General features: G+C 39.6%; 1 protein-coding gene across 1 annotated transcript; it reads right to left on the bottom strand.

Moving 5' to 3' along the window:
- Window positions 1-476: 476 nt before the first annotated feature.
- On the bottom strand, window positions 477-7,304 carry APOH (apolipoprotein H; the record flags this gene model as incomplete). Its single annotated transcript, XM_082492024.1, has 8 exons — window positions 477-547; window positions 1,399-1,596; window positions 2,117-2,296; window positions 2,898-3,086; window positions 3,679-3,755; window positions 5,220-5,316; window positions 5,901-6,077; window positions 7,241-7,304. The coding sequence occupies 8 exons, from the start codon at window positions 7,302-7,304 to the stop codon at window positions 477-479; spliced, it is 1,053 nt and encodes a 350-aa protein (XP_082348150.1).
- Between the last annotated feature and the right edge of the window lie 5,645 nt (window positions 7,305-12,949).

Here is a 12,949-nt window from a genome sequence, read left to right as displayed (position 1 = left end):
TAATTAAAGGTCCACTCCCTATCACAGGGGAGCTGTAATGGAATCAGAACCCAGCTAATTACTAATGATGAAGGCCTTTCTATATAAATCAGTTAAAAGCTAAAGGATTTGATTGGTGATTAGGTAATATTAAATAAGAACACGCTATTGGCTGAAAATGACTTTATTGTAAAGGGACCGCTATTGAGAAAGTCATTTGCAATTGCATAAATGTTGGAAATACGGGAAGAGAAGCAGTATTGCGGGGCTGTTGAAGAAGGCAGAGGAAAGAGAATGAAAGTTAATGGCTGAAACAATGTGTCATAGCTTGTGAAAGAGGCTGGTAGGGATGGCGGCAGGGAGAATAGCTGAGACTGCATTTGCAGAGTCTAGATTTCACCTGGAAATTTACACTCACGGGACCTAAGTTTTCCTCTCTTGCATGTAATGTTTTGTCTCAGTAAGGCAGAGATTTAGTACTTTATTACTTCTCTGGTTCACGCTTGATCTTCACATGGTTTCATGTCTGATGGGTCCTTCTTCACAAGACTTGAAAAAAAGCCACGTTCTGTTGAAAAAAAAAAAAAAAGTTAAGATCTGAGGTTAAATTCTTGAAATATGTGATAGATGAAAACAATCTGTCTCGTGGACCCTGCTAGGTGAGCAATCAATCTCTGCATCATTGTAAAACTACTAGAAGAAATATACTATTTTAATTCTCTTCTAATAAAAGTTAAGCTGCATCCATCAGAAGCTAAGCCAAATGTGAGGAAAGATGTTTTTGTCATGTGTAGGCTGTGGGTTTTCCTTCACTTGCAAATGACAATAAAACTTACAAGGAATATTCTATGCAAGGAATACTGATGAAACAAATGCAAAGCATTTCCCCTTGCTAAAAAACTTCAGTATTTAGTCTGTTTGTTTGTCCTAAAAATCTGTGTGCCTGTGAAGGAGTTCCTCCAGCACCAACTCCTCACTACTGCTGTCAGCCACTTTTTAACACTCTTGGTCCAAAGTCAGAACCAGTGTGTTACAGATGAGCATAAGGTGGGAGTGATGCACCAGAACAGGATTGAATATGTCAGGTCCTCAAGGCTGCAGAAGTGTTCAGGCTCTTTTCCCCTGTAGAAGATGTTGATCCAAGGATTCATGAAATCCCAGAATGTGGTATGTATGGCGTTATGTTTGGGCTAGGCCACCTCTAAATAACACCTTCTAAGAACAGAATGGGGATTAAAGCTCTGACATATCCAAAAGAAAAGTCTTTCTGTGCCTTCTCTCAGGCCATTTCTTCCTAAATACCCTCTAAGTTTAGTACAAGGCAGATAGAGCTCAAAGATGAATGATGACATTGCCCCCACATTAAAGTACTTGTTATTCCACCAACAGAAGCTGTTTTATGATTAGCCTAGCTCATACCTTTGAAACAGGCGGGGAGAGTAAGGTTGCCATCCACACATGGAACAGCTACAGTATAGGCACAGGATTTTTCTTTATTTTTGCAGAAGAAGGATATAGTTTCACCATGCTGAATGCCTGCCTTAAGGTCGTTCTGAACACTTTTCTTCTCACCGTTGTATAATACTACAGCTTTCTTAACTGGTATTTTACATGGGCCTGTAAAACAACCCAGTTATAAGCAACACGTAAAGATAATCTGTTACAAGCAATATGTAAGGATAATCTGTTTTGAACAGTGGGTAGCTTAGATCCCATTAGAAATCTGTACAGGTGACATTTGGGAATGAAAAATAATGTGTCCCACACTTACGTAGTACTTCTGCTGGCATTACACTGCTGAAGAAATTCAGACCCCTAAGTACAGGGTCAAAAGTTTCCAGTGAAAATCCAGCCCCAGTAAAATTTCTAATTATATTAAATAAGAAGAGGATAGGAAATACTCAGACAAAATAAAGTTATGTGGCTGATTAATGAAGTCAATTCAGATACATCTCATGTCATACAACGTCCAGTGTTGGGAGTCGTCTTAGATTATCAGGGCCTTGAAATTACTAGTTTGGTTTTCGTCTGAGGGCAGCTCTTGTACAAAGGTGTAATAGCTCACAGCAATCAGAGCAGTGGTCTTTTAGGAAAATTGAATTTGATATGTGGTTTCTAACAGGTGGTGTATGTATACCTTTACAGGTTGGCTTTGTGGACCAGTTTCCAGTCTTTTCACATCGGGAATGCTTAGGTCCGTCCAGCACGTAGCTGGACTGGCAGCCGAAGCTGACGCTTTCATTATAGTGGTATGTTCTACGAACAACAAACTCTATGAATCCATTTTCTATTCCTGTTGGAGTGGGGCATGTGACAACTGCGGTACAAAATGAAAAACAAAGCTTTATCAATGTTGTGGTTCTAAAAGACACACTATATACTTTGAAAAATACTTAAAACTTTCGTGGTGGTTCATTTCAGCCTCTTGCACAGGAAAACATAACCAGAGGAAAGATAGTTTAAAAAAGCACGATAAATAAATATTACTTGCTTTAAATACACATCTATTGCAATCTGTGCTTATATCTGAAAACTACTTAAATGTGGCATAGTTTCACTGAAACCAGTGCAGTTCTTAGGACTAAGGGTAAGGTTGACTAGTTCTTAGATTAATCCTAGCACTTAGAAGAATCGGATGTTGGCTGTCCTCTGGAGGGCAGGCTCTGATTCCCCACCATGAAGTACATTTAGCAGGTTTTGTTTATATAACCTTTATACCTGCAGTAAATATTTTGCCAGTCCCATGTTGCGTGCGATCTCATTAGCAATCACCTTGCATTCACAAGTCTCGCTTTCAGAATCATTCTACTGTATGTTTGCAGTAACAATTGTAGAAAAAATACTAAGGTTGTTCATATAGTTTTATATATACAATTCTAGGGAATATTTTTAGGTGCTGATAAAAGTAAGTTACTTGCCCTTGCACTCTGGAATGTTGCTCCAGTTGCCGTTGGCCATGCAGGTAGCCGTCTCATTGCCAATCAGAGCGAGGGGAGGTACACATTCAAAAGTAATTGTGTCCAGGAAATTAGAAATATTTCCAGGTTTTAAGCGACGGTAAGAAAGGACTCCAAGTTCAGGAAGCGAGGGAGGTGCACAAGTGACCGCTAGAAAAGTACAGCATTCATAGAAATTAAAGCTTAAAGGTCAAATTATTACTAGAATCACAGGAGCAACATGCTTATAACCACATTAACCCACGGTGCCCTTTACAGAAGCCTAGCTAACAAAATAAAAAGTTCAGATTAAAAGTGTCAGGAGACTTAGAGTATGTAATTCATGATTTTTGCCATATTTTTCAGACAATATTATACAGCATATTGCTTTTTCAGTAAAGTGTTTATGCAGAACATTTTATAGCAAAACCACATATAGCAGTTGCAAAGAAATGACAATATCCTCTTTTTATACACACGGAGAATGAATTTGAGTGGATAAGCATCTTACCCCTCAGCTGTAAATAGCATCCCTGATCCTGGCCTTTTGCACAGACCTTTAAACTCTATTTCTCTAAAACTAGAATCCACACATCTAAAACCAAACATACAGGGTTCTTCTTATATTTTTCCTAACCATTTTTTTTTGTACGGCACTATAGGAGGCCTCTGAATAACAGTATATGTAATTCTAAGCGATGCAAAGGAACCTTTCTGTAATAAGAATAAGGGTAGAGTAGTTCTTTAGCATTTAAACACGTACGCTGACACTGTGGAAAAGTTCCACTCCACTTTCCATCTGCCATGCATTGGCTCGTTCTTGTCCCAATGAGGTTGTAACTGAAAACAAAAAGACCTGGGTATCAGAAAGCCTAACGAACATGGAGAAGAATCAAGTTGTTCTTTGCAAGAAAGATTTCTCATAAACAGACTTAAGAATCATAGAATTGTTGAGGTTGGAAGGGACCTTTAAGATCATCAAATCCAACCATTAACCTAACCTGACAAAACCACTTCTAAACCATGTCCCCGAGTACCACCTCTACCCTTTTTTGAGAGTCCAGTTCTGAAATCTTTCTCTAGTTCTAGCATTTACTGACTTCAAAGGAAGTTTAGATTCAAATATGAGAAATTGTATTAGTGTTGCAAGTATCTAGACAAAAGGCTTGATACAAGATGTTTTGCCACTTCAACTGTATATTCCATCACATATTAATTTCTACAATTGGTGAATACTGTGGATATATGTAAGTAGTGAGCATCGATCTCAGATTGCTAATGTAAATGTTATGGTTTCCTGGGAGGAGTTCGTAACTAATTATGGCAATTAGGATCAAACTATTGCAAAGAACTCAGCACTCTTAAGAACTAAAGTCACTGAGGAGCATTACTTTATTTTGATGCCAGACAGCCCACTTTAATTTCCATATGCACTCTAAATACTCCTCTCCCATCCTCTGTACTTACATTACTGGCACTTACTCTGAGTTTTAAAGAAATGTTCATTGAAATGTGTATTGAAATCTATCATCATTGAAATCTAGCAAAATTAAGTCAAGTCCGATTGCTACATTTGGTTTCATATTTGAATTTATTTATTCCTTATCTTGCTCCTGTTTTGCAGAAGAAGGAGGTAGCTGAGGCTGTTGACCCTCTTCAGCGAACTCTAGGCTGTGTCTCACCTATGACCTTCCCAGGTAAGCACTGTTTATTAATTAATTACCCTAGTAAAATGAACTGTATGTTGCTATCAATATTTCCCTGCATTTACCAGAACTATTTTTCTTTAAATGCATCCTCATTTCTAAAATAGGTGAGTAGCCTTGAGTAAAAGTGCATTTGCTCCAGGGACCAAATTAGGATTAACCTCATATTTACATTTACTGAGCTTGGAAAGGCATAGAAACAAAATTTTCAGTCTCCAGAGCCTGACAGCATAACAACTTAGATGCAGATTATCTTCTCTTTGCTGTAGGATTTCATCTCATGATGTAATAAGAGGATTTTAAAAGCAGGGGAAAGCAGTCCAGAATAAATCTTTGCATAAAACCTCTGCTATTTTGATGGTTTCCATATCTGTAAGACATTGCTTTGGAGTAGCAAAGCTCCTGGATGTTATAGCCAAGACTGAACAGAAGAGGATCACCAAATATGCTTTTTTTTTTTTTAATTTCTGAAGTGGGGGTGGACTTTTATGTGCAGTTTTCTAAGTTCCCTGGCTTGCAATACTGGAGCAGGTGATACTAGAATATATTATTGTAGTTCAGGTTATTTATTTAACAGCACGAGAAAGGGAACGCTTACCCTGGTTCACATGAAAAACTTATAGAACTCTGATAGTGGAGGTCTATAAAATCAATTTTTCCATGCTGCAAGGGTCCAGGACTGGGACATCTCTTTGCTGCTAATTAAAGATTAAACAAAGAATATTGTTTCATGAGGCGTGAAGCTAAGATAATGGAAATGAGTTGATCTTAAAGGGGTTTCACATATCTCCATTTCCTTGTGCTACATTTCATAAGTCTAGCTATTCCACATTTCTCTCAAAATATAGTAGTTTCAAAGGTTTTGTGATTACATAATTTTTAACACTTGATTGTCTGAGGAAAATAACTTCTATGCAATGAAATGATAAAAATGAACAAAGAGATATATAATAAATGCAGGTGTTATCAAGCAGCATATGTCATTATAAGCACTGCTGGTCTGAGTCAGATTAAGGTTCACCTTATCCAGGTCCAATTCCATCACCGATTGGGAGTAGAGGCTTAAGGGAAAGGGTATGGGAAGATCCTTCCCCTGTTACTTGCCCCTCTTCTCCACCACACCCAGCTCTCTTCCGACAAGTAAGGAAACAATCGGAAAACAGAAGTATATCAGTTTAAATATATCAGATGAATCACGTGGACTACAAAATACCCTTTTCATGGCACGTCAGCGAGATGGCGGAAAATCTAGGAATAGGATTTATTTTGTTATACTTACGTAGGCATAGCAGGGTATTGAGAGGCCACTTGCCGGTCGGGAGGCAAGTGTACTTCCTTTGGCCAGAATTGGGGATGAACCCAGGCCTACAGGTATATTCAATTTCCTCACCCACATCATACACGCTTTTGTTCACATCAATTGTGGCAAATAGCACTTCTGGTGGCCTGGGACAGACTGGAGGAAAGGAGACACTTTACAAGAAATTGGACATAAAGTTGGAGTTGTTTTTATTTCTCAAGTGGAAGCACAGGTTTTTGTATTATCCTCAACTGTAGTATATTCCTTCACTGAGCTAAGCGGTCCTTCTGTGATCTATAGGTACGTAACTTGCTGAGGCAGCTGATGGCTGCTATAAGTATCAGCCAGGAAAAAATGTTCTTCCCCTTCCCCTCGGCAGCTCTATCGATAGCCCCAGTTAGATTTTGTGTCACTTTTTTTTAACTAAAATTTACTTTTGCTTCAAAATGGATTTATGAAGGTATTCTGCAAAGTGAGTCAATTATGGTAAATTATCTTGGACAAAAGAGGGTGAGAGGGACTTAGAAGCAAACTAATGCATTTCATTTTTAATCTGTCAGGCTGGGGTCAGCCTGAAATGAGATTATTATTTTCTTTTAATTAAATTTATTTTTCTCTCGTTTCGCCAATTTTTCTGTTCAGTGGGGCAAGCACTCCGTTGCATTAGACAGTTCTGATTCCAAACCAGCTTTAACATGTTGACAGCATGAACAACTCATCACCCGGAGAGTGAGAACAGGAGGGGAGCAGCAAGGGAGGTACGGAGGGTGCAGACTGTGTTCCTGCAAAGGACACAGAGAGAGGCTCCTGCTGAGACTGTGAGGAGAGAACAGAGGAACACAAAGCTTGTGCTGTAGAAATGCATAGCAAGCAGAGGGAGAGAGTACATGAAATGGTGCCCAGAGCCCTTGGCATGGGGGAAAGGAGGAAAAAAGCGAGGCAGGAGCCGTGCCAGGCAGCCCCTGCAGTGGAGGGGAGCGCGAGGTGAGCAGGGAGCTGGGCAGAGGGATGGAGAGAGGTTAACTTCTGGCCCACGCAATGCCCCCAGCATGCAGGCAGCCTGGTTGCCGCAACTTCTGTCAATATTTTTTCTGTTTTCCTCCATTTTATACTTTTGTATGCAGCAGTTCACCTCACCATAGGAAGAGACAGAGGAAGGAATGGAAGGGGAAAAGAGAGGAAATAGCTTTCAGAGAAAATTCCCCTTCAAAACACTTGACCAGAATTGTCTGAGGGTTTTAAAATCCTGTTGCTTTCTGCAGCTTCCCTCATTCGTGCTTCAGGATAGTATTGGCTGTTAGAAAGTGGAAGATGCTTACCTTTCGCTGCAAGAGCACAGTGGCTCAGAGCAATGACGCACGCAACCAGTGACAGGGAGTGCATTGCTGCCAGTCCACAAGCTCAAATGACCCTCGGCCCAGTGTTTCTTCTCTTAAAAATAAAGGCATCCACAAAAGGGTGGTTATATATTAACTCTTTGTATTTATTCCCATCCTAGTAAACAGAAGATAAAAGGTTCCTTGTGTTGCTTCTAATAAAGGATGAAACAGCCATCACATGGTGCATTCGTACATAATGGAGGAATTCAAATACTGATCTGGGCTGAAAACATCTCCTCTACGGTTGTTTCTGCAGAGCATCTCCTGTTGGGACCAATGTATTTGAAAAAACAATATTATCTTCTCAGCATCTTTGGAGGATGAGGATGTTTGGAATATGATATTGGACCAAATAGTAGAACTGTAAGAAGCTCTTGTTTATCACTCGAACGTGTACATTTCTATGTACAAAGAGTCCTGAGAGTTATAACAAAATCTTTTTAAGGCATAATGATTAGTGTTGGAGTGACATTGGTATTGTCATACGCCTCCAGTGATGATACCAACTTCATGCCAGTTTACACTAGATGATGATCTGGCCTGAAACTTCAGGCTTCGGGGGCCTGTTTGATCAGATTCATGTCGTCAATAAGCATCTTTCAATTAACAGATAACTAAAAGCAGCAGAGACAGGGCTCCCAATGCCAGCGCTGCAGGAAAAGTGAAATAATGATTCTGGACTGTGCTTATTTGTGACACTGGGGTCAAACTTAAATCATGGGTTTGGGTGGTACAAAAACTTGTTTTGGTGCTGTGATTTGCGGTCATCAAGTGAAAACTCCTCACAGATAACAGCTGAGGTTCTGATCACTGCAGTTCTCCTAATTTAGCAGATTTTAGCTGCAGGAGCATCTGAAGTGCAACCAAAATAACATTTGTGTAATCATTGTTCCACAGTTTGGTGTTTCTAATCTGAGTATCCTCCTTCCCTGCTGACTCACAGCCTGTGAGGGGGAGTGAGGGACATTTGAAGCTTTAACGAGAAGCTAGGTTATGTCAAACTCTTACTGCTGTGATCTCAAATAGTTTGTTTATTTTAGTTTTATAAAGTTTTTCTGTTTGCATTTAAAACACAAATTTTAGCCACATTAAACAATTGGGAACATGCTATTCTTCTCAGAGAAAAAATGCCGTGAATGTCCTGCTCAAAATATTTACCAAATACACAGTGCCAAAGGGCAAAGTACCACTGCTAAATCAACAGAAAAAAATTGACTTCATTTTCTGTATTTACATCTGATTATTTTTCCATTTGTCACAGCCTGCTGCTTCTTCTTCTCTTTCTCTACAAAATGTCACAAGTACCTTTTCCCTTCCCAATACACTGCAATGCTGTAATGAACTTTCTTGCCTCTGGTTTAAATCCTCCCTTAGATCTGCCTGCTGTTTTGATTACATTCTTCTCTGTGTTTAAAATAGCACAGGAATAGATGGGCACAATTTTATCCATTGCAACTATATGAGCATTTCTCACTCTGCTCAGCAGATGGCAGAACGTACTCTACCATATCCCATACAGGTATAAACATGCACTGAAAAGTTTGCTGTTCTACTTTAGGAAGAGGGAAAAAAATGGCTTAAATTATGTGCACATTAATTTTTCCATAGATTTTGTGTGATAACTTTACTGCTTTTAAAATTGCAAGTAAAACAATAATTGCATGTGAAACTGAAAGAGGAATGAATATTTAAGTATGCGTTTCACACAATTGCGTAATAACTGCCAATATTGTGATTTTTTTTAAAACTTATTTCTCTGCAATAAGAAGCATTAGAATGTATGTTACAAATGACTGTCTTTTGCAGTAACTCGAGAAGTCATGATTATTATTGTATGGATTCACCTTGGCAGAGCATAAGCAAACCAACTTAGTTCTTCCTGTATTTAGTGATAATATGCAATTATATGTATCATCTGACTTTCCATCAAATCCAACCCACTCCTTTAGCACATGCACTATTTATTACTATAGCTCCTATAAACCCAGTCATGAGGCAGGATTTTGTTTCACTAGTGACCATATAAATACAGAGCAGATGGATGGTCTCTACCACAAATAGTGTTATATTCTAAGGAGAGAAATGGTAGCTGCAAGTGGAGAAAGTAGTGCAAGAACACCCTGAGATGATATCAGCTAGCACAATATGCAGAGTATCTGTATCACAGCAGTCTAATTGTTACCTGTTTTTGTGCTAGCACAACCTCAAAGAGAATATGCAGGATGGATGTGAACCAACAGGCTTTGCAGAAGCGGTGTCGCCCAGACGAGAATATGAAGGGCAGCATAGCGGAGATCAACAGTGCATGTTTGTAACGATAGCAATTGAATGATGGAGACCGGCATCACTGCCTGATTGGAGTGGTTTCAGTGAGGAATAAGAGAGAGGAAGAGGATAAGCCAGCAAAGGCCTTAAAAGTGAAGGTAAAAATGTCATATGGAAGAGAAGGAGGAAAAAAATAGAAGAGGGATGGTAAAAGAAAAATTATGATGAAAAACAGTCTATGCAGCAGCATTCTTCATTGACACCAGGGGTCAGCTGGAGCTGTCATGACAATAGGAAAAGACATTGTAATAATCAGGACACCAGATAATAAGAAGGTAGACAAAGACTTTCAGACAGGAATTGGTCTCTCCTAGAGATATTATGCAGAAAGTTTGCAAGAACTACACAGACTGAAGGTCAGTGCGAGGTAACAGTTCCCCCAGCTAATGAGCCAGACCTTATGTCCTTCCTCTAATCTGTCTGTCTGCTTCTCGAGTTGATGCTGTAATTTTCCTAATATTGTAGGATATGTCACACCTCTGAGCCTGCCACAGACTACCTGGCAGTCTGTCCTTCCAGACGACGAGTGTTGGGTCTGCGGTACCCACCATTATCAAGATTTTATGACTGTTCTTCAACCAGAAAATGCATGACACAGCCAGTTCAAAATGCAGATTTTTCTCAAATCAACAGGAATGTCTTGATTAGGGATGCTGGGGTGGAATGTTAAAAGAGAAGCCTGAGTGCAGTCCTCCCTTATGTTCCAGCATCCGCTCGCCGAGGCACTCTCTGGCATGAAGGCTGCCCTCGGGGCTGTGCTTAGCCCAACAATCTCATCCTTTTCCCGCAAGGGTAAGATATTCAGATTCCAGCTTCCTTCACGCTGTTGCTTTTGTTTCACATGTCAGTCACTGGGTTTTCATGTGTTCCCCCATTCCTCTCTCCGGAGATGTTCAGATGGGTGACGGATGTATCCGTGTTCTGCTGCAGGAGCAGGTGTTAAGTCACAGGTCCAATTGTGGCCCTTCATGTTGCCAAGATAGTTCTATTAATATTTGTTCAAAGTTCATTTATGCACTGCACAAACATTTCTATTGCTGCTACTCAATACATCCAATATTGGAGTGAGTGCTCCATTGTACTGAAGAGATAAGTAATAAAAAGGAAGAAAGTAACAGAGACATTTTAAGCCTTAAAGAAAAATAATTGCATTCAGTTCTGGACAAGTTAAAACTATTCCTACTTCCTAAATATTAGTTGCATTTCATACTTAATGTAGGACTTTATAGACAATTTAGATGTATTAGCAAAAAGTATTTAGAATTATTAGCACAATATCGAGCCAGCCAGAAACCCAGATCCATTTGCAGTGAATTATTTTCCAGTGAAAGTTTATATTTCATGTGTTTGGAGATGTTGGAAATAAATGCACAGCAACTGTTATTGACCTAAAAGAATGTCTCAGTGACATAAAAAGTGAACAGTGCCTATATAGTCCTTGAAAAGATTATTTTCACTTCGTAGCATATTTTAGGGGTAAACTGCAGTCCTAGTTATCACTGACGTTGCACAGTGGTTTTTCTGAGGTTACTGCAATAATTATCCTGTTAGTCCCAGACCTTAAATCGTTTTAAGCACCCACCAGTTTACTGGAAGTATTAAAATACCCAATCCTGTGTTAATCTGAGATGTCAGAGAGCTGGCACTAACAAATTTTCCAGGTGACAGCAGGCCTATATTCTCTTGCAGAGGCGTGAAGGTGTTCTAGTTTTCACAGGCATTAAACTGCAGTGTAGAAAAAACAGAGAGCATTTTGAAGCTACTTCCTCCTCTCCGCCTTCTCATTTCCTGCACAGAAAACCCGGAGAATCTCTCTCGCAGTTCTACTGCGACCCAAATATTGTGAAACAGTCTGTTCCTCTGATAAACTCATCAAAACTCTGTCTAAATATATATATATTTCTTTATTGGGAATGTTAAATTATGAAGCCTTGGGGGCAAACTATTCTCTATGAGAGTTTGAATCTGCAGTGAACAGAACTGCAAGGGACAAGTTTTGAGATGTCAGCATAGAAGGGCAGTATGAAGCCACAGACCTCACCCTTTTTTGCCTTGTCCCACCTTTTTCCCTTTTCCCTCAGTGCGGGTGCAGAGGTACACAATAGCGTTCAAAGAAGCCGCCGGCCATTGTAACGGAGAGGTCAGAAGAGACAGGGCGCTCTCCCAGCTCAAGCAGAGCTGTTTCTCTTCTCCCATCAAGACTGAAACAAAGTTTTAAAGATTTCCTTCATCATTACTGTTCTGCTTTCTATTAAGCCAGATGCCACAGATTTCCCGGAGTGCAGCATCTGGCCTTTTATTTTTATTTTATATATATATATATATATGTATTGCCTCAGGTTGTCATCTTGTTTACAGGCTGGAGAGGGTTCAGATGTGGTCAGGATCTGATGGAAGTTCTCCAAGGAAAGCGCAGTGCTGCAGGAATGCACTTTACACTTTCAGTACATCAAAAATGTCATTAGCGTTTTACCACTTTGTGATCCAGCGGAGCAATCCTTGCTAGTTTTCATTCTAGCATGATTCCATCCCTCCCGATAAAGGACATCTCTGGGCAAACAAGAATGCTCTTAAATCGCCTGTGCCTCCTGTGGCACATTGCCATAATACTATCAGAAAGCCCAGCTAACACCAGACTTATTTACTGCCGCTCTTCGGTTTTCCCAAATGATGGATAAGGGGATCAATAATCAGAAGCCGTTTGGTATATTCAGCCACATTAAAAACTCCATTGAAAAGTGTGCATGTCTAAAAGCAGCCCAGCCTCGACGCTCTTTGGCTGTCTGGGAGTCATCCGTTGGTATCACCTAATAAATCGACAGCTTCAATCTAGATAGATCCTGTGATCTCAATTAACCCATGGATATCATCTGTTAAATTCTTTCTGGGCAGAAGTCCAGAGTGTTCCAGATGAATAAGTCTACCTTCTTTATGACTCAGCTCCTGTACAGTGTAATCAAAAAGCGGGTACTGAGCTCTCCTAAACCAAAACCTTCCCAAGCCAGCCCAAGGCTTGTCATTGGCTTCAGCTGGGGCTTTTAAAACGGGATTTTATTAATGTTTTTATATGTTTATATTTATATAGAAGTAACAAAATTATGAGATTAGGAATTATTCCCAAATCTTTATTAGTCAACACAAATAGTTGACTATAATTTTTCCTTATATCTTTTTAATCTGGTATTCTTAGCAAAAGTACTCCAAAAGGGAGCAATTCGCTCGCTTCCCTGTTCACTGACAAGTCTGAGAAAGCTAAAAATGTGGTCTCAGAACTGAAAATTTCACAAAATGTTGGATCCAGAAGGCCATTGACTTCTACAAGTT

Source organism: Vanellus vanellus, assembly GCF_965231255.1.
Source record: "Vanellus vanellus genome assembly, chromosome: 17".
Taxonomy (NCBI): Eukaryota; Metazoa; Chordata; class Aves; order Charadriiformes; family Charadriidae; genus Vanellus; species Vanellus vanellus.
This window is presented reverse-complemented; position numbering and strand designations above follow the sequence as displayed.